Source organism: Ooceraea biroi, chromosome 14 (genome assembly GCF_003672135.1).
Source record: "Ooceraea biroi isolate clonal line C1 chromosome 14, Obir_v5.4, whole genome shotgun sequence".
NCBI classification, from domain to species: domain Eukaryota; kingdom Metazoa; phylum Arthropoda; class Insecta; order Hymenoptera; family Formicidae; genus Ooceraea; species Ooceraea biroi.
In genome coordinates, this window is record NC_039519.1 from 1,450,483 (window position 1) to 1,475,039 (window position 24,557).

The window sequence follows — 24,557 nt, forward strand, 5'->3', positions numbered from 1 at the left end:
GTCCGTGACAATGTCCCAGAGCCAGGAGGCCTCCTCCTCCAAATCTTCGGCCGGACTTCTGTCCGGCCACGTCGCCGCGAGGAGACTAGCGATCAGCGTGTCCCCGCACATGTCTTTAACCTTCCATCGCCGTGGTCGGCCGCCTCCGGCTGGGCGGCGAGGGAGTGGGTTCGTCCCTGAGAGCGGAGCCAGAGCCATGGAGATGTAGACGTGGTCCGACAGTGTCTCCAGGCCCGCTTCCACCCTCCACCCCGACACTCTGCGTGCAGCAGCGGGGTTGGCCAGAGTCAAGTCACTTATTGACTCCCCCTGCCGCCGCACGCAGGTGCTCTCCGAGCCTGCGTTCAGGACGCACAGGCTCAGAGTTGCCGCCCAATCGACGAGGGCCTCGCCCCTGGTGTCCGACCGCGGGGAACCCCAAACGCAAGACTTTGCGTTGAAGTCCCCCGCGATCAGGACTGGGCGGGGGAGAAGGCTTATACTTACGCATTCCCCCACCCGTTCCAGGTATTCCTCGAATTCGGCGAGGCCCATTGCCGGAGGCGCGTAACAGCCGTCCACGGCAATGTCTCCCCACGCAACTGCCACGAACCCCTTCCCGAACTCAATCAGAGTTATAGGGAGGGAGTTCGTGGCGGGACACCATGTGATCGCGACGGAGCCACGCCCATCGGCGGCCCAATGTGGGTGGCCGACGGGCAGGCGATATGGCTCCGCCGCGATCCCCAACCCGAAACCACACTCGGCCAGGATGTGGACGTACAAGTCTTGAGCCCGGCCGGCGTGGTTTAGGTTGGTCTGGAGGAGGCGTAAGGCCATTACTGGTCGGCCATTACAACCTCCTCTAGGTCAGCCTTCTCGGTGGGTGGGGCGGCATCGTGCGCCCCAAATGCAGCTCCCTCGGTGGGGGGAGGGGACGAACCCTTCTCCCCCGTCTTCTCGGACGTTGGCGTTGGTGCCGGAGAGGCCACACCCCCGGCAGTCGCCTTCGCTCCTCCTATTGCCCTGGGGTCTGCACGGGGTCGTTTAGGGAGGCGCTGCTCCTTTGGAGTCTCCTCCGGGGCAGCGCCGCGCTCATCCGCCTGCGTCGAGGGGTGTTGGGGCTGCGGGGTGGGTGTAACGGGGGCACTAGGTGTCCCCGACCCCTCCACCGCTGCCCTTCCCCATTTATTTTTGCGCCCGCTATGATTGCGGGCGCAGGCCGGACCGCCCAGGCGATGCCCCGCGGGCCTCCCCAAGTCCGTGCAGAGCGGGCAGTGAGGGGCCTCAGCGGGGCAGTTCCTGGCGCCGTGACCAGTGCCGCCACAGCGGTAGCACCGGTCGCCGCGATTCGTCTGGTTGGGGCAGCGCTGCTGTACGTGCCCTACCTCCAGGCATTTATAGCACTGGAGGGGGCGTGGCTCCAGCAGCATCACCCCCACTCTCGTCCAGCCGATCTGGATCCGGGCCTACTTCGCGACCTTGAGTGCCCCGACGGCAGGACACCGGACCCAGATTCGGCCCAGGCCGTCCAGCGCCGTCTTGATGGGGCCCGTCTCCACCGAAGTGGAACTGCAGCCCCCCGCAGTGGCGATGGCCGCCGCCACTTCGCTGGCCGAGATGAGTCCTCCAGATCTCGAACCATCATCTCGGCCCTCTTAGTGGGGCAGACCACCGACCACTGTTCCTCATTGAGGACCCCCCGAATGGCCCCTGCCAAAGTGTCTGCCTTGGCGTGGCATCCGGGCCGGGTACCTTGAGGATGCGGGCCCCCCTGAGAGCCCGCTTCACGCGCACGTGAGCGATTCCGAGATCCCCCAGTTTGATGGCTGCCTTGAAGGCGGCCATCGCTGCCGCGTATCCCTCCTCCGGGCCATTCAATGTAACGGCCACGGAGGCGGGCGGCTTGCGCACGCGAGGTTTCCTAGGAGAGGGAGGGGTAGCCTTTGCTCCACCTCCCTTCCCCCCAGATTGCTGGGGCGCTCATCCACGCCTCGTCGTCGGTGGGGGCGGTGCCGAAGGGCGGGTAGCCTTCTTGGCCGCTCGGGCCGCCTTGCCCCCCACCACCTGCGCCCAAACCTCGCCCTGTGTGGTCGAGGGGGGCAGAGGCGGTTGCGTGCGCGCCTTCTCCTGAGACGGTGGGGGTTACGGGCGGGGCGCCGGTTGGGCGGGGGTTACCTCCCGCCCTTCCAAGCTCCTCCCCTTTCCTTTCCCACCCTTTCCCTTCTTGGCCGCCCCCGTTTTGTTGTTGGGGGCGGGTCTTGCCGTCGCGTCTCGACCGGCCGACTTCGGCGGGGGTGGGGGGAGCATCCTGCTCTCTCCCTCGCCGCCGGGGCCACCCGTTGGGCGGGGGGTGATCGCGCCAAGTCGGCGGTCTAGAATGACCTCGACGCGAGCGACTATTCGCTCCTCGAGGCCACTCGTGGCCGTCGCCTCCTCTCTCCGTCTTGGGGGGGGGGTGTTTACCCTCCCCCGCGGCTGAGATTGAGGGGATCGGGACCTATCCCCTTGTCTTCGCGTCGCTGAGCGTTGAGGTGGGGAGCGTGGGCGGGGCAAATCCCTGGCCGTCTCCCTCTCTCCGCTCGCCGTACTCGTCGGCTGGGGGGAGGGTTTACACCTCCCCTATTGCCGACGTCCCTAAGGGCTTTACGCAACTCACGTACTTGGGCCGTTAGGGACTCCACCTCTTGGCGGAGGATGTTCGTCTCCTCCGCCCCACCGTCTGCAGATCGCTGCATCATGATGGATAGAGCGGCCCGCACCTCTATCGACGCCTCCTGAAAGGCCCTTATGTAAGTGCCCTTCAGGTTGCCCGACGTCTTGGCCACCCTCTTCACCACCGTCATCCGTTCGAGGATGGAGGCGGCCAAATCCACGGATGGATTATTGGCCAGCTCTCGCATCCTCGATTCGGTGGCGCGGCCGGTGTTGATAACCGCGCCCCGCTGCAATGCGCCAGCGGGAAGGGAATCGGCGAACTCCCGTTCCCGCTGCCCAACGCGCTTCTCCCCCGCCGCGGCGCGGAGCAGTTTTTTGAAGGTGTATTCCCCGGTTGACTCGGGACGCCCGCGCTTCCTGCTCTGGGTGCTTGCGGAGGAGGCGATGGACTCAGCGTCACTGAGATCCATCACCTCCCCCGGCCCTGCCAATGAACAGAGCGACCGAGCTGATGATGTAGCCCTGCTCACGCCGCTCATGGGGGTCGCTAGTCCCGACCCCCCGGCATCCGTGCTGTGCGACTCCGCCCTTTGTGCGTGTACGGTGGGGAGCAAGCGTGCCACCCTCGTCGTACACGAACCTTATCCTCGCGTCCAGCGCGGTCGCCCTCCTCCTCTCCTGGGAGGACATGTTAGGGGTCGAGGGGGCGGAAACCGTTTCCGCGACCCCACTCTCTCGATCCTTGTCCTCTTCGTTCCTCCTCCCTTTTTTATTTTCTGCCATTTCTTTTTAAATCCCACCACCCTGCACGGCTCCAGTCCACTGGGGTATACCCCCATCCTCGCAAGGAAGGGGCCCCAAGTTCCCCCGGGGAGTGGGCGGATGACACGGGCCGGGGAATTAACATCCCGGCACTGGTCTCCAGCCCCTTATTCACCGCTGGGCCAGGAGAACTTCCAGCCAAGGGCTTTCGGGGGACCCGGGTCTCCGACAACCCGGGCACCGTGCAGGGCGCCGCCACGCGGGGGGCCCCACGGACGGTACGGGTCAGTGTCGCTACAACTCGGCGCGACCTTTCCCGCCGTGGGCGCCAGCATACAGTGTTAGGTTGGGTCGAGAGTACGGTTTTCCTCGCAAGGAGGGGGGTTGTAGTCCCGCACTCCCGACCCCTCCCTCCTTAGGTCCCGCCTCGGAATATGTCCGAGCGGCCCCGCTCCTCATCCTCCAGGCTCCCCCCACTCAGTCGCCTCGGATCGCGTCCAAGGGTGCAGCAACTGCGTGAGGGGGGTCCACACGGCCCCGTCTCCATACCACGTACGGTCGTGAGCCGCGTGGACAAATCCGCTCCCGTCGCATGCCGGAGCACCGGCGTGCAACGACGGGTGCGGGTGCCTTCCACCCCGGCCGAGACGGCATTCCTGCCCGACCAGGACGAAAGACAACCCCCCACTCCCCACAGTGCACGGAGGGAGGATGGAAATCCTCCCCTGCGGTGCCGTGCCACCGGGCGTTTGAAGTCAGGGTCGCCGCATCCCCTACCGACGATTGGGACGGAAAAAGGTCCCTATCGGAGTCGCCGGGCTCCGTGCCCCCTCCAGAGGCTGTGCGCACTTGGACCCTATCCCTCGCCCCAGGGCCTCCCGATGGTCCGAGGACCAATCGGTACCGCCGCCAAGGGTCAACGAGACAAGAAGCCCTCCCACCACGTCAAGGTGGCGCACATGGGAGAGAACCTAACCTAACCTAACCTTTTATTTTTTCGGAGGGGAAACCCGTCATTGGCCCCCTCGCTCCCCTTGGGCGGGGCGCGAGGGGAGTGCGAGACTCTTACTCACTAAACCTACCTCCGTCTGCCAGCCCTGGCTGTTTGGGGCGCGAGATCGGCCTAACGGCACTTCGTTTGCGCCCCACGTTGCCCGGTGTACGTACCTAGCGCCGGTGCATTGCCCTTTCGGGCCCTAATCCCCACCCGCGGAGTGTGGCAGACCGCCACTCCGCGGGGACCTCCCCTCTTGTGTTCAGAGGAGGTTTTAGGGCGACGGCCGACACTCTCAAGTCGGCCCTCGCCCACCCGTCCCCGATACTCCCCGTTGGGGGTTGCGGAGTCCTCGGACCCCTCGACGATGATGGCCCGGGAAGATGCCCCGACGACCAGTCACCCGAGTGCCCGGACAAGTGCCCCGCCGGCACTCTGCCCCCAACGGGGGTCACGCGCCTGCAGCCCCAACTCCACCCGAGATGGGGCCCATCCCCGTGACTCCGGAGAGAGGTCTCACCGACCTCCCTCCCGAGTCTCAGCCCCTGCTGCTCGCTCTCCCGCCCCGGACGCGACGAGGGGGCCGCCGGTGTCGCTACGACAACTCGCGGCTCCCCGTCGTCATCCGTGGCCGGCACCCCTCCTTCCGACCCCAGGTCGGCGCTCGCGCTCGGCCCCCTCCATCCGCAGCATCACCTGCTCGCAGAAGGAGGAGACCGCCCTCCAGTTCCTCTCGCTCCCGACCATCTTCCTCATGACGGTCAGAGCGAGAGGTCCTCCCCTACGACGTCCTTAAGGACACGGAGTTCCACACCCCACGCCGCGCACTCGGCCAGGGTGTGGTCCGCCGTGTCCCCCTCCGCCCCGCAATGGTGGCAGTGCGGCCCGCGCTCCTTCCCGATACGACACAGGAACTCCCCGAAGCATCCGTGTCCGGAGAGAACCTGTGTCGTCCTGTAGGTCAACATCCCCCATCCCCTGTCCACTCACTTGCAGAGGATGGGCTGGACAGCCCCGGCGCCCCTCCGACCCGATTCGTCCGGGTCGGCGAGTCGCCGCTGCCACTTCAGCAGCACCGCCCTCCTCCCCTGCTCCCTTAGGGCCCCCTTTGCCCTGGCCGTCAACACCACACCCCTCTCCCGCAGGTCCCGCCGGCGTAGGTACGCGTTAGCGTGCCCCTCCGCCAGCAGCACCACGGGGGGGTGCCCGCCAGGGCCAGCGCCGCCCTGTGTGAGACGGTGCGGTACGCCCTCACGACCCTCCCGGCTAGCCGCCTCTCGGCCGCCCTCATCACCTGGAGGGCCCGACGGGAGGCCGCGAGGTCCCCCGCCCAGACCGGTGCCCCGTACAGGGCGATCGACCGCACCGCTCCCACGCTGACGCTGACCCCGCCGACTCTAATCTCGGCCGTAGGCTGCAAACCCCGGCGATGGTCGAAAAAGAACATCGCCTGGGTCTTCTGCGGCGTCACCTCCAGCCCAGCCTCCCTAATGGCGCGGACCACCACCGCCACCGCCACCGCCAACTCCGCCAGCCCGGACGCCTCCCCCAGCTCGGACCCTCGGCCATCACGCAGGTGTCGTCGGCGTAACACCTCACGTGACAGCCGGGCGGAAAAAGGACGCGCGTGACCCGCTCGTACGCGAGTTACCACAGGTACGGTCCCAAGACCGACCCCTGTGGGACGCCGCGTTCCATCTCGTGGGTCCTGGTGCGCCCGTCCCGGTCGACCCACTCCAGCGACCTGCCCCGGAAGTACTCCAGGATCACCCTCGCGAGGTAGGGAGGGAGGAGCTGCGTGTGCATCTCCTCCACTATCACTCCCCAAGGGAGGGAGTTGATGGCGTTCATTATGTCTAGCGACACCGCCACCACAACTCCCCCTCTCGAGACAGCGGCCTCCGTGAGGGCCCTCACGCTCAACACAGCGTCCACCGTGGAGCGGCCCTCCCGGAAGCCGAACTGTCTCTCCTCCTCACTCGGAGCACCCCCAGGGAGGTTCCAGACGAGACGGCCCGCTATCACCCGCTCGAACAGCTTGCCGATCTCGTCCAGCAAGCATATCGGCCGGAACCTGCACACCGCCGCTGCGTCTCCTCCGTCCTTCGGGATGAGGACCAGCTTGGCCCTCTTCCAAGCCGAGGGGAAGTGTCACTTCGCCAGGCATCGCTCGAAGAGCGCCCTCACCCTCGGGGCCAGGACCTCCATTGCGAGGGCCCAGACCTTGCTGGGAATCCCGTCCGGCCCCGGGGCCCGTTGGCCCCGAAGCCGGCGCAGGATCCCCGCCCACTCCTCCGGACCGATCCCCGGTATCTCCTGGGTCCGCTCGGAGGTCATCCACTCCGGGGGTCCCGGGCACCCGCCTCCCGCAGGGAAGAAGGTGTCCAGGACTCCGCGCAGCTCCAGGGGATCCATCTCCTTGGTCTCCCGGGGCGTCCATTGCCGCAACTTGCCCATTACGAGCCGGTACGGACGCCCCCAGGGATCGCCCTCCACGGACCGGAGGAGCTCCTCCCAGACCCTCGCCTTGGCGTCCCTGATCGCCGCCCTCAGGGAGCTCCGTCTCTCCTGGAGCTCCCTGTAGTGCACCTCCACCTCGGCCGCCGTCCACCTGCGACGGGCGCGAGAGAAGCGGCGCCAGGCGCGCCTCGATGCGCGCCGCAGCTCCGCCAGTCCCGCGCTCCACCAATAGGTGGGCCGTCGCCGAGGCCGGCCGGCCCGGGGCATCGCAAAGTCGCACGCCTGCGTCACGATGTCCCCGAGCCAGCCGGCCTCCTCCTCCACCGTGCCCTCCGGCCTTTCCGGCCACGTGGACGCGAGCAGGGCGGCGACCAATCTGTCGCCAGATAGCCCCTTGAGCGCCCATCTCCGTGGCCGGGATCCGCCCGTCCCCCGTTGGCGGGGGGCGGAGACACCACCATAGATATGTATCTATGGTCTGACAGCGTCTCCACCCCCAACAACACTCTCCACCCCGACACTCGACGCGCGAGGGCCGGAGATGCCCAGGTCAGATCGACTCATGAGGGAGATGGTGTCCCTCAATTCGCCTATCTGCGACTTGAGGGACTCCACCTCCCCCCTCAGGGCGGCGTTCTCTTTGCTGAGAGAAGGGGCTTCGGCGCTCCTCCTCTCCGCGATCACGGTGAGCGCCGCCCTGATACCCGCCGCGGCCTCCTTCAGGGCCTTGACGTACGGGCCCTGAAGGTGGCCCGACCTCTTGGCCACCTTCACCACGGTTCCGAGATGGTCCATCACCCGAGCCGAAATCTCGGTCGACGGACACTCCCGGAACCGCTCCACCTGGACTTCCCACGAGTCCCGCTCCCTCTTATCGGCTGGCGACGGAATGGAGGCGAGAACCTCCTTCTCCCGCTCCCACTCCCTCGACAGCCGATCCTCCTCCCTGTGCGATGCGTTTCGCCTCCGCCAGCCCGACGTACCCCCCGGTGGTCGGGGGCCTCCCGCGCTTGCGCTTCCTTCCGGCCTCGCTCACCGACGCGTCCGTGTCGACGTCCCCCGGCAGGTTTAGCAGCGCCAAGTATTTTGAAAAGACACTTATATGTAGTAATAAATATATTTATATGTATTAAAATATTTATTCGTATAAAAATATCTGCTTAATATTATTATGTCCTTTACTTTTTAATATCAAAGGCCAGTATTCACAGTCTGTTCTTATTTCCAGACGATCTGAAGTAATGTCTTAAGATGCTAATACGACTGTGTGATTGGTTTCAAATATCTTATGATTGTACTTAAGATGGTCTTAAATCAGAATCAACAATGAATATCGACCAAAGAGTAATAATAAAGTAATAGATTTTCTGGTTTGCATAAGTACCTATTGTAGTTGGCGCAATTTGTTCATATCATTAGTTTTGTAGAGTCCTTTTTTGAAAGAACTTCAGGCGTGTATACTTGGCGCTTTTTTGTATAGACAAATACGTGAAGAGTGCAAGAGAGAGGAAAGTGTACCGTACAATGAAACTGATTATTACGTGAAGAAAATAATTGAAAAGACCTAGTGTAGCGGTCGTCCTAAGATGCGTCTTAAGATTTCTGCGGATTGCGGCAAGCATGTGGATGTGATAATTTTGAACAAATATAAAGTGGGTTATTCTCCTTGTACAACGACGATGCATGTGTGCTACGGGGAGTACCCGGAGACTACCTATAATGGTAAGTGGAGCCTCAACTGGGACCTCATGGACTGGGAAGATTTTATGGACATGAACTGTACTGTTAATGGCATCAGGCGATATTGCGACGTATGCGGACAAACGACGTGCAAGTGCTCAGATAAAAAAGTATATAATTGTAAATAAAGAAAATGTATATTACGAGAAAGCCGATCATGTAATTCTCAATTTAAAATATTTATGTTACAGAAGGGGCCAGCCGGTTGCGCGAAGACCGCGCTGCGTGAAGCAGGGGAAGTGGAGCGGGAGGAGACAGAAGAGGAGGTGGAAGAGAGGGGGGAAGGGAGAGAGAAGAAGGATTCAAAGCAGTGAGCCCACCTACTGTAATAATGCCACGTAAGTTGCAAACTAAGTAAAAGAAAAAAAAGAGCTACTTACAATATAATACACTGACTAATATATTTTTGTTATTATTTGCAGTGACAATGGCGAGTTGAGTGAAGGAGCGGGTGGAGGAAGACAAAGGAAAATAAAAGAAGAGAATATAGTGTAAGTTGTAAGGAGAAAAACAGATTTCTTCGGAGCAGATAAATTCGTCTTGCAGTAACTTATTATATAATTTAAGAAATGACTTTATTATTATAAACAGTTATAACTCACACCAATTTTATCTACTAACGCAGCTATATCTCTAATACTTGTACATCGTCCGAAGGCTAAGGTACGACTGACTCTACACGCTCTTATTTTCGCATTCTCTCGCCCTATCGAATTCTCTCGAACTTTCTTATACATAGTTTTGATCCGCTAGACTCGCCGATATGCGCGCAAACATCTCAGGGCCGTATTTCGTCAACCTTGTACGTTTTCTTTTACAGTTTCGGCCAGACTGACATTTCATTCGTCTCGAATGAAGGAACGCTTTAATCTGATAACAATATGCGAATCGATCGATGTAAGTACAAGAAGTTACAAAATAATGCAAACCGACGAACAATATATATATCACAGAAATCTCTCATGCTTATCAAAATCAAAAACAATAAAATAAAATTGATAAAATAGAATACTCGATCAAGTTAATAAAATGGCTTACACTAATCTTAATCTAAGGTGGACTTACAGGTCTAATCCACGGTTTGATTCTATCAGGTGACAAAATTGAGTTGTATGGCTTAGCTGTTACATTGAAACCGGGGATGTCCTTAACGACGTAACGATTTTTATTCAACGCCTTCGCAATTACATATGGACCCTTATAATTAGGTTTTAATTTTCGGTTCTCGCCGGGTCTACTCTGCGTGTCTCTAATGAGCACGAAATCGCCTTCTTTATATTTTGTAGGCTTTTTATGCTTACTATCATAAATGTTTTTATTATAATCACGAAGTTGTTGTGTCGCCTGAATCGCTATATCACGTCGTTCTTCTCGTTCTTTGATTAAGTCTGCATCAATTTGCGTCAACGATTTGATTGCATTCGTAAGAGTATGGTCGGCGTGGTTTTTCTGATCGTATCCGAGAAGGAGTTTCGAAGGTGTCGTTTTTATGGTGGAATGAAACGTATTATTAATAACGTACGTTGCTCTACCGAGGTATGATTTCCAATCTTGCGGTTCGCCAATTAATTTTCGCAGTGTCGATTTTAAAAACCTATTTACGCGTTCAACGAGACCATTGGCCCATGGGGCCGCGACTGCCACTTTATGATGGGTGATTTCATATCGCTCTACGAAAGCAGCAAATTCTTGAGCCGTAAATGCAGTACCTCTGTCTGAAATAATTCGAGTTGGTGCTCCGAATACATTAAATAAAAATTCTAAATAATCGCAGACTTCTTTGGACGAAGTTGATTTTGTCGGAAATAACCACGTGAATCTACGGTATGCATCCAGTATCACAAGAATATGCTTGTAGCCATTTTTCGTTTCGTGTAATGGGCCAAAATGATCCATATACAGTGTGTCGCAGGGAACTGTTGACGGAGAAATTATTTGCATTTCGCCTTCGCGCGTGTTGATTGCTGTATTCGAAATTAAACATGTAATACAATTGTCTACATAATCGCGAACCTTTTTCCGCATGGACGGAAACCAATAATTTTCGTTTATGCCCTGAGACGTCTTTTCCACACCGCAATGGGCCATATCATCGTGATATGTTTTGAGTACCGAATTGAGCATGGATTCAGGAATTACAAAACGCGAACGATCACCATCCTTCTTATATACCAAGCCTTCAATTAATTGAAATTTATCACTATCCTCATATTCGAGATTATGTGCGATTTCTTTAATTTTTCCGTCTTGCAATTGTTTGTATTCTAATTCTCTTTCGAGCGGTAACGAGTCAATATACGCAATCTGCCGGCTAAGAGCATCCACATGCGGCATCTGTTTCCCTAATCGGTGAATTAATTTAAACCGGTAGTTTTGAAGGTTAAGAGTCCATCGGGCGATCCTTGGATTTAAATTAGCCTTATTCACAGCATACACCAAAGCGTTGCAATCCGTTACTATTGTAAATTCGATGCCGTATAAATATATATGAAATCTTTCAATTGCTCTCACGATGGCCAGCATCTCGAGCTCGAAACTGTGATATCGTGTTTCTGCGTCATTGGTCATTTGACTAAAGTAAGCAACAGGTAGCTGATTCCCGTTACTGGCCTTTTGAAACAATATTGCTCCGAGACCTTGTGAACAAGCATCCGTATGCAGCTGAGTTTCGGCAGTTGAGTTATATATACTCAGAACCGGACGCGAGCATAATTCGTCTTTAAGGCTTTCGAATACCTTCACGCACGCATCATTAAGATCAAATGCGACTGATTTCTTTAATAAATTATGCAACGGTTTTGCCCTCCGTGAATAATCCTTTATGAATTTGCGAAAGTAGCCAGTTAGACCAAGGAATCGCTGAACTGCTAAGACCGTATTGGGGCGCGGAAAATTTCGAATCGCATCCGTGTGACGTGTGCTTATCGTGATTGCATTTGCCGTAAGAATGTATCCTAAATATTCTATCTCTTTCTTAAGAAATTGGCATTTATTGTAGTTCAACTCGAAACTGTATTTTTTAAGAATAATTAGAACTTCTAGCAAAATTCGCAAATTTTCTTCCACCGACTCAAACGCAATCAAAATGTCATCGATATAAACGATAATTTTCCCCTCCCAAATAAGTTTTTAAAGGATAAAAACTAACCGTTTTTGAAATTCAGCGGGCGATTCGCAAAAGCCGAATGGAAGCCTCATGTACTCGAATTGCCCATCGGGTGTAGCAAATGCAAAATATTTTGTATGGTCTGGGTGTATCTTAATATGGTGGAAGCCGTCCCTAAAATCTAAGAGTGTAAAAACAGTTTTACGTGGGGGGACCCAAAAGAAACCGGAATTTTGTAATAAAAAATTGTGTATTTATTTTTAGGTGTTATGAATTGAATCTCCTTCAAAATACTGTCCATTTGATGCAATGCACCGGTCTAAACGTGTTTTCCACTTTTCGAAGCAGTTCTGAAACTCCTGCAAAGTAATGCCTTTTAATGCCTTCGTTGTTTCTTTCTTCACCTCTTCCATGTCGGTAAAACGTTTTCCTTTGAGGACTTTTTTCATTCGCGGGAATAAAAAGAAGTCGCATGGAGCTAGATCGGGTGAGTATGGCGGGTGAATAAGTTGGGTCATGCCGTTTTTGGTTAAAAATTGTTTTACACTCAAGGCTTTGTATGCTGACGCGTTGTCGTGGTGAATCCACCACTCTCCATTTTGCCACAATTCGGGACGTTTTCGTCTCACCGCATTATGCAAACGTTTCAGAACTTGTAGGTAAAACGCCTGATTAACAGTTTGACCGTTAGGAACAAATTCGAAGTGAACAATGCCGTTTGCATCAAAAAAAGAAATCAGCATCGTCTTGACATTGGACTTCACTCGCCGCGCTTTTTTGGGACGTGGTGACTTTGATCTCTTCCATTCACTTGACTGCTGCTTCGTCTCTGGGTCATAGGCGTAGCACCAGCTTTCGTCACCAGTAATGACCTTCGAAAAAAGATCAGGGTCGATTTCCAAGTGTTCTTTCATTTCACGACACGTATCCACTCGAGACTGCTTTTGATCAGCCGTGAGCACGTGAGGCACAAATTTTGCTGCAACTCTTCTCATCTGCAATTCCTCGCTTAAAATCCGTTGGCAGGAACTCCAAGACACACCAGATAAATGAACAAGTTCGTCAATTGTTCTGCGACGGTCTTGCAAGATTAGTTCACGAATTTTCGCGATGTTTTCATCAGTTCGGGAGGTCGAAGGTCGCCCTGAGCGAGGTTGGTCTGCAAGTGACAATTCACCATTCTTGAAGCGGGAAAACCACTCGTAAACTTGTGTTTTCCCCATAGCAGCTTCCTTGAAAGCTGTTTCAAGCATTACAACTGTTTCTGTTGCCGTTTTCCCTAACAGAAAACAGAATTTCACAGCCGCACGTTGTTCTAACTTTTCAGTCATCACAAAATCGACGAACAAGCGAGAGGGGCTTAATAAAAGCAATTTACCATGTGGCACCATGACTTCACTTAATGACATCGGCCGACGGGCTGATGCAGAAGGGTCCCTACAAGAGGCATCTAGCGGCAGAAGCACGTACTACAACGGGCCCGCCCACCAGAGAGTAATTCCGGTTTCTTTTGGGTCCCCCCACGTATTATTCAATCTTGCTATACTATCCTCTGTGAGGGGAAACGGATACTTTTGTTTAATTACCTTATTATTTAATGGTCGTAGATCGGCACACAAACGAGTTGAACCATTTTTCTTTTTTACGGGGACCACACGAGCACAAAAAGGTGAAATACTTTCTTTTATTATACCGCGTGCGAGTAAATCGTAAGTAATTTTTCGGATTTCTATTTGTTCCGCTAGTGCAAATTTCCGCGGGGGCATATCGATACGGTGATTCATCTTTAAGATGAACAGTAACGCAATAATCGTCGTCCACCCTCGGCACGGACGATTTCCATGAGCAAATCCCTTAATTGTTGTTTTACTTGCTTATCAAAATCAATGAAAATATCTTTAATTTGATTTTCAACTGACGATGAATTATCTGTTTCGCTATAAGCTAATAGTCTTAAGAGTGAGTCTGGAAATAATTGAATATTATCATTTTCGTCTTCAAAGCCGTTAGGCTTGTAAGTCGCAGAGATATTATGTTTATCTAAGAAGTCACGACTTAATATTATTTCCGTCGCTAGACTAGTATCCTGTAATACGTGAAGATCTACTTTGAATTCGACGGCAGGTATTTGCTCTAAGGAGATTAAGATTTCTTTTGAACCGTATATTTGGATCGGTGTATTATTCACGGCTCTGTACATAATATTTGGCGGATTTAACGACTCGGCTGATCGCGTGAAAAACATATTGTATATATCAGATCGAACGAAAGAAACAGGACTGCCGGTGTTGAGAAGCGCAAACAAGTTACAATCTGAACCGTTAAATTTAACAATCTTCAAAGGTGAACCATTTATTTTTATTATCTCACCAGACTCGCGGACCAGGGCTATGGTGTTGGACGGATCCGGATCTGCCTGTACCGTAGATACTGCGCCGGCCGCCGTCGGCTGGGATGTGCGCCCCTGCTGCTCTTTCCTCTTTAATTTTGGACAGTCGTTCCTAAGATGACCCTGACTCCTACAGTAGACACAGAAGGTTCCAGCGGTTCGGCAATGCTTAGCGAGATGGCCCACCTTTCCGCCACTATTACTCCGCTACTCCTCCGTGTTCAAGGTTCTCTGGTTGCTGAATTGTCCTTTGAAATTTTCCGTTGTCACCGCTGTTATATTAGGTTGTTCATTAAGTTCTGCGGTTTTCTCGATAGATAGCGTTTGTCCATTGAAAAAGATATCATGCATCGCCTGAACCGCGGATTGCCGAATACTCCGTGACAGGTTAGACAACACTTGACATTTCGCCAGAGTCTTTGTTGTGTTTTGACGTGTTGTGTGTACGTGCTATTCATTAAAAATGGAGGATCAAAAGGTGCATTTTCGGCACATTTTGCTATTTTTCTTCCGCAAAGGAGTAAAAGCGACGGACGCACAACGTGAGATATGTGGCCTGTACGGGGACTCGGCCATAAGCGCTGACACCTGTCAGCGTTGGTTTGCGCGCTTTCGTTTCGGAGATGTGAACGTCTCCGATGCTGCTCGTTTCGGTTGTCCATCCACCACTGACGACGACCAAATTGTGGCCGCAATCAAAGCAGACCGACATCTGACGACGCGGGAGATCGCGGAGCGCTTCGACATCGCCCATACAACGGTTGCGCATCGATTAAAACGGCTTGGGATGTCGAAAAAAGCAGATGTTTGGGTCCCTCACGAGCTCACCGAAAAGAACATTTTGGACCACGTCATGATCGGTGAATCCCTGCTGAAATGGAACTCGCTGGAGGCCTTTCTCAAACGGGTGGTCACGGGAGATGAAAAATGGGTGGTATATAACAACATTCGACGCAAGCGGTCATGGTGCGGTCTGGGTGAGTCGTCACAATCGGTTGCCAAAGCGGATTTGCATCCGAAGAAAATGATGCTGAGTGTGTGATGGGATTGGCGAGGCGTCCTGTACTTCGAGCTGCTTCCGCGCGGTCAGACCATCGACGCCGAGAAGTATTGCGCTCAGTTAGAAAAATTGAAGCAGGCAGTGGCGGAGAAGCGGCCGGAATTGGCGAACAGGAAGGGCGTTGTCTTCCACCACGACAACGCCAAACCACACACTGCTTTGGTGACCAAGAAGAAGTTGAAGTGCTTTGGCTGGGAAGTCATGCAGCACCCACCGTACTCCCCAGGGGTGTTTACGTTTAGTAATCGGATTTGCAATCGGATCAATCGCAATCATATCAACCGACTAGGAAAAAAGGTCCCTAGACTAATCAGATTTGTTAACGTGTCTATGGAGCGATCGGATTAGCTCGTGATCTCGTTTATGAAGGTTATGAAGGAATTAAAACGCGAAGCGAAAATTTTCTTGTCAGAATTCTTTAGGAGAAGAAGAAAAGTAAGTATATATGTACTTTGTTATTCTTACAATAATTAACTTTCATTCTCCTTTGAATGTATATTGATCGATAGGTGTACTTGTGTACTTTACTGATATTTTAGAGAAATAAATAGACTATAACCTCACTCTATTTCAATATTTTTAACATATTAGTTTATTAAAATAATTTTTTAGAGGTAATTGCAATGGATATAAGCGGTAGAGAAGTGTTTGAGCAGGATCAGTTCGGTATGTATATCGTAAACAAAACTTATTTTGGCTCAACTTCCGAATAGCCCCCCTCCGATTTTCATGAAATTTTTAGGATATGTAGAGGTAGAGATGAGGAATCCTAACTAACCTGGTTAGTCTCTACACACATCAGTATATTATGTTTTGACCACTAATTTTAAGTAGTAAAGTTTTCAAACTTCTTTTGTTAATAACTTTTTAACAAACAACAAGCGACGGCTAAAACCTTCTGAAGGTCACTCAGGAGGGTGACCTTGACAACATATGTCAAGGTCTAAGTCATCGGAGGTGGGTCCCCTAAACAGCAGTATTACCAATGTTTGTTAATACAAACGCGAGCAGAGGTAACATACTAAGGTCCGTTAAGATTATATATGCGTGCAAAATCCTTAAATTTCTTTTGTTAATAACTCTTAAATTAATAACGAAGGAGAACTAAAACCTTCTACAGGTTACTGAGGGAGGTGACTTCTATAATATATATCAAAGTCAAGTTCTTGATTTGCGTAGACAGCTGGAAATTCGTGCAAAATCATTAAACCTTTTTTTATTAATTTCTTCGCTAGGAGGCGTTTCCGCACAAAATCCTTCTACCCACACCTTCCTCACCTCTACCTCTATATATCCTAAAACTTTCATGAAAATCGGAGGGGGGGGCTATTCGGAAGTCTTACCCTTATTTTAGTTGTTCTAGCTAAACCAATTATATTAATGGTTTTGAAATATGTTCTATGTCTTTGAAAGAAGAAAATATATACTGTGCAAAAATAGTTTTTACATTATACTGAAGGCATTAATGTTATTGTTTTACTAAGTGTCTTATTATTTTACAGAAAACTGTCGATACCAGTGGAACGATAAAATGACAAAACTACTGATAGAAGAAATCAGAGAACATATATCACTATTAAACAAAAAAAATAGTATGCAGAAAAAAATATGGAAGGAAATAGCGAGTAACTTGAAGAAAAGAGGTTACAACATAACTGACGAACAATATTCTGTTAAGTGGAAGAACCTGAAGCAGAAATATAAGTCGGTACGTAATGCTAATAATGAGACTGACAGTGCTACAGTATCTTGGGTATACTTTGATTTGATAGAAGAGTTAATGAAAACTACACCTGAAGTGACACCTGTATCACTTGCTTCGAACATACGTGGATTTAGAGTGCACAAAGAAAATGTTAGTACAAGAGAACATAGTGAATCCAACGATGGAAATGCAGTACCCAGCACTTCTTATGGTACAACACGCAATGTCAGAAAACGTACACGAGAAGGAAATGAATTAGCATATTATGAAAAACTGTATAAACAAAGAGAAATGCATCATAAGGATAACATAGAAATGCAAAACAGATTTTTGACAGTACTTAAAGAAATTTACAAAGATGATCAATAGCAAAATAAGAAATAGTGTTCCTACTAATAATACCTGTTAAATTATTATTTCTCTCTCTCTCTCACAATATACGATTGTAAGAAGACAGTATTATTTATGTTTTAAATTTCTATTTTTTGGTTTACATATGTGATACAAAAGTTTATTTATGTTTGTATACGTATCTTAATATGTATTAACATTTCATATATGTCTAAAGGTTTATATTTCAATATATAAGACACTAATATAAAGTATAGTGCAAGAATAAATAATATGCTATTTCATATTATTATGGAATTTAATGTAAAGTATGTTTCATACTATGGAATTATAAGACTTTAGTAAGAATACTTACTAAGGAAGATTACAAGAATGTAACCTTCAAAATTTGTGTTTTTTAATTATTAAGCTAATATCGTTAACCTGCGAGTGTACCCATAAAGGATAAAAAGAAGCGAACCCCACCTAAAGTGGCGATTGTATCATTAACGGCACTAGACGGGAAATATGATGAGGCTTTACTTAAAGCTCAACAAAAGGTGACACCGGAACAACACGGTATCAATAATATGAGAGTCAAAAGAGGCCTAACAGGAGGCTATCTCTTTGAGATTACAGGCTCTGAGGGTCCTGCAAAGGCGGACGCGTTTGCAAATAGCCTGCAAGAGGTGTTTCAGGGATCAAACGTGAAGACATCGCGCCCTATTCTCAAAATGGAAGTTAGAATACGTCGTCTAATAGACTCTACGAAGACTGAAGATGTTGTTAATGCTATAGCGCAGACTTATGCCTGCAGACTTGCAGACATTAGCACAGGAGTGATTCGGAAGGCACCAAATGGATTAGGAGATTTATGGGTTAGACTCCCGCTAGAGGTTGGCGAAAGATTGCTAAAAGAGGCCCGACTTAAAGTCGGTTGGACTCTCGCTACAGTGGTAAGGCTAGAACCGCGTAAGTTATTATGTTATAAGTGTATACAATTAGGACATGTGCGAATAAACTGTCCTAATGAAGAGCGTAGAGATATATGCTATAGATGTGGTGAATTAGGCCACTTTGCTCGCGATTGTGAAGCAAGAGCTTCCTGTTTTGCCTGCAAAGAGAGAGGTTTACCCACAGGACATCGTATGAGTGGACCCTTCGTGTCCCCCAATATCGAAAAGGGAGAAGAAGAAGACGGGAGGCCAACGGGGCCCTGGAGCCGCTGTAAGCGGACAGGTTCCCGAAGGCCAAACCGACCCTTCTCACTCGATTTCCGATGAGATAGTAGATAATGATAGGACGCAAGATAAGGTAATACTTACCCCAGGACAGGTAGAGTCCAGTCCTATACAGCAGGAAGAAACTCCGATGGATGTTGCACCGTTGGATGTAGTTCATGTAACACCTGAAGTGACGATGACACCTGTAAGCATAAGAAAGAGAAAGATTAGTCAAACTGAAGACCCTCTCGAGGGCACTTCTAAGGAACCTCCTGACGCACCTGATTGGGCACCTGAAGGAACGGGAGTATCGTTTAACATCGAGGCAGATCAAACAGGAAAGATTAGATGTTGACACAGAGAAAAGATTGGATGTTGGCACGAAGGAGCCATCTGTTATTACAATCGACGATGATTGCACAACTTCTTCAAATTAATTTGAATCATGCAAAGCATGCGCAAAATTTGCTTTTGTAAATGATGGTTAAGTTTAGATATAAAATCACGATAATATCCGAACCTTATTATATACCGGATGATCACCCACACTGGGCGGCTGATATTACCCGTAAAGTAGCTATAAAATGGGGTGCCCTGGCTGACTCACCTCCCATGCGAGTCTTACATAGAGGAACTGGCTTCTTGGCAGTTTCCTGGAGAAACTTGTACATAATTGCGTGCTATGCACCATCCAGTTTAGCTTTAACAGAGTTTGAAGATCTTTTAGATCAAATTGGCTCTTTCATCCGCCAATATATAAGCTCTCCTGTAGTCATCGGAGGTGACTTTAATGCTAAGCACTTTGAGTGGGGATGCAACACTATTAGTGTTCGTGGTCAAGTATTGTATGACTGGGCCACAGGTCTAGGCCTGCACTTACTTAATTATGGTAATGTTGCTACATGTGTACGACCTCAAGGAGAGTCCATTGTTGATATTACATGGGCATCCTCTGCGGCACTTCGTTTAGTAAAACAGTGGCGCGTCCTTCAAGAACAAGAGACGTTATCAGATCATCGTTATATAGATATAAAGCTATATAGATATAAAGCTTTCTTTTGTAACAATTAGTACATATGTGAAGACACCTTTAGCCCGTCGCTGGGTACTAAGGAAACTTGATGAAGTTTATTTACAGGCATCCCTTTTGGCGAATACCTGGTGTACACATGAAATGATATCTATTAATGATGAAGTTCAATGGCTAGATAATCTCATGCTGAATGTATGCGATTCTTCTATGCCGCGAAGTAAGAATAAACCTCTTAAGCGTTCCATGTACTGGTGGAATGACACACTGAAGTCGCTTCATAGTAAAGTAAATAAGTTACGTCGAAGATATTCTTATGCCAGAAGGAGTAAGGATCCGGTAAGGATAGATAATGTGCAACAACAATATAAGGAGATCAGACGAGAATTTTGTATTGCCATACAAGTGGCCAAAGAAGAAGCATGGCAAGATCTTATAAAGTTGGTCGATAATGACCCATGGGGTCGGCCATATAAAGTAGTCTATAATAAACTTCGACCATGGTCCATGCCGATCACTCAAAGTTTACCTACTACAGTTGTTGAGAATATACTTGATCGTCTATTTCCGGCAGGTGAAGGAGTCTATCCTAGACCTACACCAGATATGTACGATGTACCTAAAGTAACGCCTGAAGAAGTGCTGATAGCAAGGAAAAAGCTTGCTAGAAGCAAAGCTCCTGGGCCTGATGGGATATCAGGTAGAGTCTGGATCTTGGCCCTTAATCATTTAATGAATGAGGTGTGTAACTTATTTACACAATGTCTGTGTGAAGGTAATTTTCCAACCGCTTGGAAGTGAGCGAACCTCGTATTGATACCTAAGGGTAAAGATAAAGACCCCAACGACTCTGGGGCATACCGCCCCATATGTTTAGTAGACGAAATTGCTAAATTATTCGAGCGAGTAGTTGCTGCGAGAATAATTCGACATATGGAATCTTAGGGTCCAAATTTGCACGATTCGCAATTTGGCTTCAGAGAGGGTCGCTCAACTGTAGATGCTATTCTACATTTCCGCAAGACAATAGATAAGATTAACGCAAATGGTGACGCGGCGATTGCAATATCCCTTGACATCAGTAATGCGTTTAATTCCATCTCGTGGAATGCTATAAGACCGGCATTGAATGCTTTGCAGCTACCTGATTACCTGATACGTATCGTGTTGGCTTACTTAGAAGATCGTCAGTTAATATATGTAGGAGAAGATGGTAAAACTCATACGCGCTCAATGTCTCGAGGTGTACCACAAGGTACGGTACTTGCTGCCCTTATATGGGATATCCTTTACGATAGAGTATTGCGTGCGCCTCTTCCAATTGGGTGTTCTTTGGTTTGCTATGCCGATGATACCTTGGTTATTGTAGGAGGTCATAGTTGGTTAGCGGTTAAAAGACTGGCGGAAGCTGCCATAGCGTGTATACAGGGTGATTCAGAACAACCACGCGTCCTTGCAAAGACGTATTCTGGAAGTAATTCTGAGACGAATTTTCCTCTACGAAAATTTTGTCCGAAGCTTACTTTTTGAATTATTAAAGGAAATAGTTAACGAGTAACGGGCCGAGTATAAGAGGCAGACAGGGGCGGCGCACGACGCGACTTACCGCGACGCTTACGCGGGGCGCTCAGCTGATCGCTGCACACACGATACCTACTAAATACATGCATGTAATACATCACACACACACACACACACACACACACTCTCTCTCTCTCTCTCTCTCTCTCTTCTCATTCACTCACTCACCTGTACAGATTCGATGTTCTCATACTTGACGAATTGTAGCTTGACGGATGAATAATTTCACCGTGGCTCAGATCGCACCTCACGTTTCCATCGACAAATCCACACCGAGTAATAATCCAGAAGTTTTTTCTGTCATAAATTGTCATCACGTATCGATACGCATTCGGATTTACTGACGCACTTGAGTGATAAACGAATCTATCGATTTATTATTGCTAGTCGCTACCGATAAATCATTCGGCGACTGAAAATTATTCAAAGAAAGAAATACACATTACGTACAATTACAGTAATCGATCAGAAATTTTTTGGACACGTCTTTTATAAATTGTATCGCGTATCAACACTTTCACGGATTTATTCACACACTTGATCGATAGAATGAGGCATTTACGAATGCCTCTATCGATTCATCACTGTTAATCACTACCGGTTAATTATTCGGCGATTAAAAATTATTCGAAGAAAAACGCGTATACAACGCACGTAACCCAACGCGGAGATAACTCGATAACAACAATCAGGTTATGTTTTTATAGTAAACTGCATGAATTCGTCAAGGCTGACTTATCGATACTGTAAATCCGATCGATAAATTAGATACTATGATAACCGGCAGGGAAATGCTTCGAACATTCGTACTGTCAAGGGAATAGTAGATAATGTCTGCCTGTAACGTATCGATTTTTAAAAAATAATTTGCGAACTCGAAGAGAATGTTCCTCGAAAATAAAATATTTGGTTGCCCTGAAAAGGGCAGATTAATTATTTTAGAACACTTCTTTTTACAGCAAGTGTTCGAAGTGTCCGCCATCCATTGTGATGCACGCTCTCATGCGTCTCAATAAATTTTCTTGCGTTTTCTCCAGAACTTCGTCCTCGATTGAGAAAATCGCATGGTGAAGTTTGTCATTTAATTCTTCGATGGTCTCGGGAAGCTGCCTGTAAATGACTTCCTTGCAGTAGCCCCACAAGAAAAAGTCCAGTGGATTGAGATCTGGAGATCTTGCAGGCCACCGTATCGGGCTATACCGGCCCATCCAACGTCCGGGAAATTGCTGATTTAAAAAATTTGTGACAATTCTGGCGTTATGTGGACCAGCACCGTCCTGTTGAAATACAATTTTATTTCTATTTATTAATAGTACTTCTTCCAGAAAGTCCGGCAGATTTTCCGTCAGAAATTCCATGTACGATGCGCCATTTAATGTTTCTGGAAGAATAACTGGGCCCAATATTTTTATACCCATAATTCCAGCCCAGACGATCAGTTTCCAACGAACTTGGAAATTTCTGAGTCGTGTCGGTCGAGGATTCTCGGCGTCCCACACATGCATATTGTGTGAGTTCAATATTCCTTCTCGCGTAAACAGCAATTCATCGCTGAATATTACGCAAGACGGAAGTTCTGGATCTTCGTTCACTCTTCTGAGGAAATCCGCGTAAAATCTCTTTCTCCGAGGATAGTCTTCTTGTCGTAAGTGTTACACGCGAGTGTAATGATAGGCGTGTAATTTTTCTTCTTTCAATATCCTTTGGACTGTGGAATAAGACAATTCGTGCTCTCGAGCAATGTCCCGAATGCTATTGGGTCGTCCGGAAAGTTCGTGCCGATTTTGAAGGAAAATTCAAAGGCAACATTTTTTTATGTCGATAAATATTTATTGACTTATGTATGCACCGTTTTGTTTGACAACCTTTGTCCATCTTTCACGCAACTGGAAGATTTCATTCTCCCAGAACTTCTTAGGTTTCTCGGCGAAAAACTCCTCAAGGTGGTTTTTTATGTCGATCAAAGAGTTGAAGTTCTTGCCGCTAAGAGAATTTTGCAAAGACCTAAATAAGTGAAAGTCTGAAGGTGCAATGTCTGGTGAATACGGTGGGTGAGGTAGCACATCCCAGCCAAACTCCAACAATTTTTGTCGGGTAGTCAAAGAAACATGAGGTCTGGCATTGTCCTGATGGAACACGACGCCCTTCCTATTAGCTAATTCTGGACGTTTTTCCTGAATCGCTGTCTTTAATTCGTCCAGTTGCGAGCAGTACTTATCTGCATTTATCGTTTGGTTGTGTGGTAGGAGCTCATAATATAGGATTCCTTTCCAATCCCACCAGACACAGAGCATGACTTTTTTTGGATGAAGGCCAGCTTTCGGAGTGGTTAATGCTGGTTCATTTCGCTTACCCCAGGATCTTTTTCGTTCTACATTGTTGTAAATGATCCATTTTTCGTCACCCGTCACTAATTGCTTCAAAAATGGTACGTTTTCGTTGCGCTTGTACAGTGAGTCGCAGATAGAAATGCGATCCATTAAATTTTTTTCGGCCAAATTATGCGGAACCCATACATCATAGCGACTTACATAACCAAGCTCGTGGACAGTGGTTTTCGATATTTTCAGTATCTCTGCTAATTCACGTGTCGTGTAGCGCGGGTTATTCTCGATCAGTGTCTTAATTTGGTCATCATCAGTAGTAGAGGGTCTGCCCGAGCGTTCTTGGTCTTTAAGGTTAAAATCACCAGCTCTAAACTTAGCGAACCACTTACGTACGGTTCTTTCAGCTAAAGCGCCTTCTCCGTAAACAGAACATACCAAATTTGTTGCTTGTGAGGCATTTTTGCCTTTCCGATAATAGAAAAGCATCAAGTGTCTAAAATATTCTTTATTTTCCTCCATCTTCAAAAGAGTACAAAACTGACACGAATCAATTTATCTCAAACAATTTTTTTCCTAAAGATGCGTTGAAATGTCACCTTTAAGCATATGTATATAAATCGTATGTTTTCAATAACATTGATATATTCAGACATGTTCCAACGCCATCTATTAAAAATCGGCACGAACTTTCCGGACGACCCAATAGTTTCAGGTTCTTGCTCAATAGCACGAACGACTGTTTCCACGTTTCGTAAGGTTCTCGCATCACGATGTCTACCAGTGTCTTTTTTCTTCGGTAAAACGCTTCCGGTTTCGTATAATCTTTAAGCTGCTGCAAGTATAACGTTAGGCCTGGGATGTCTTGCTCTGTTGGGATATAATTCCACGTATCTCCTCGCAGCAACGTGATATTGTCCCTGACACTCACCGAGTGCCATCAGCATATCGTAATATTCTTCATTTGTGTACGCTGCCATTTCGCTCTGTTTCTTCGCTTTTAATAATCGAGGGGTTATTGATTGCAGTATCGATCGCTTCATACTATTTATGCGATCTTCGCGGGAAGTCGGTACCCCCTCCGCAACCCCGCGGACGAATCGCGACTAGCAATAATAGATCGATAGATTCGTTTATCACTCAAGTGCGTTAGTAAATCCGAGTGCGTATCGATACGTGATGACAATTTATGACAGAAAAAAACTTCTGGCTTATT

The 24,557-nt window shown here is 49.0% G+C and overlaps 3 protein-coding genes across 3 annotated transcripts; 1 reads left to right on the plus strand and 2 right to left on the minus strand.

Annotated features, from left to right (window-relative positions):
* Window positions 1-818: 818 nt before the first annotated feature.
* LOC113563433 (branchpoint-bridging protein-like) lies at window positions 819-1,412 on the minus strand. The gene has a single exon (XM_026975078.1). It carries the CDS (start codon window positions 1,410-1,412, stop codon window positions 819-821), a length of 594 nt encoding a protein of 197 aa, XP_026830879.1.
* A 4,956-nt stretch (window positions 1,413-6,368) lies between these two features.
* LOC113563434 (collagen alpha-1(III) chain-like) lies at window positions 6,369-7,259 on the minus strand. The gene has a single exon (XM_026975079.1). It carries the CDS (start codon window positions 7,257-7,259, stop codon window positions 6,369-6,371), a length of 891 nt encoding a protein of 296 aa, XP_026830880.1.
* An 8,070-nt stretch (window positions 7,260-15,329) lies between these two features.
* Window positions 15,330-17,266, plus strand: LOC113563384. Its single transcript, XM_026974966.1, has one exon. It carries the CDS (start codon window positions 16,680-16,682, stop codon window positions 17,220-17,222), a length of 543 nt encoding a protein of 180 aa, XP_026830767.1. The 5' UTR covers window positions 15,330-16,679; the 3' UTR covers window positions 17,223-17,266.
* The last annotated feature ends 7,291 nt before the right edge of the window (window positions 17,267-24,557 follow it).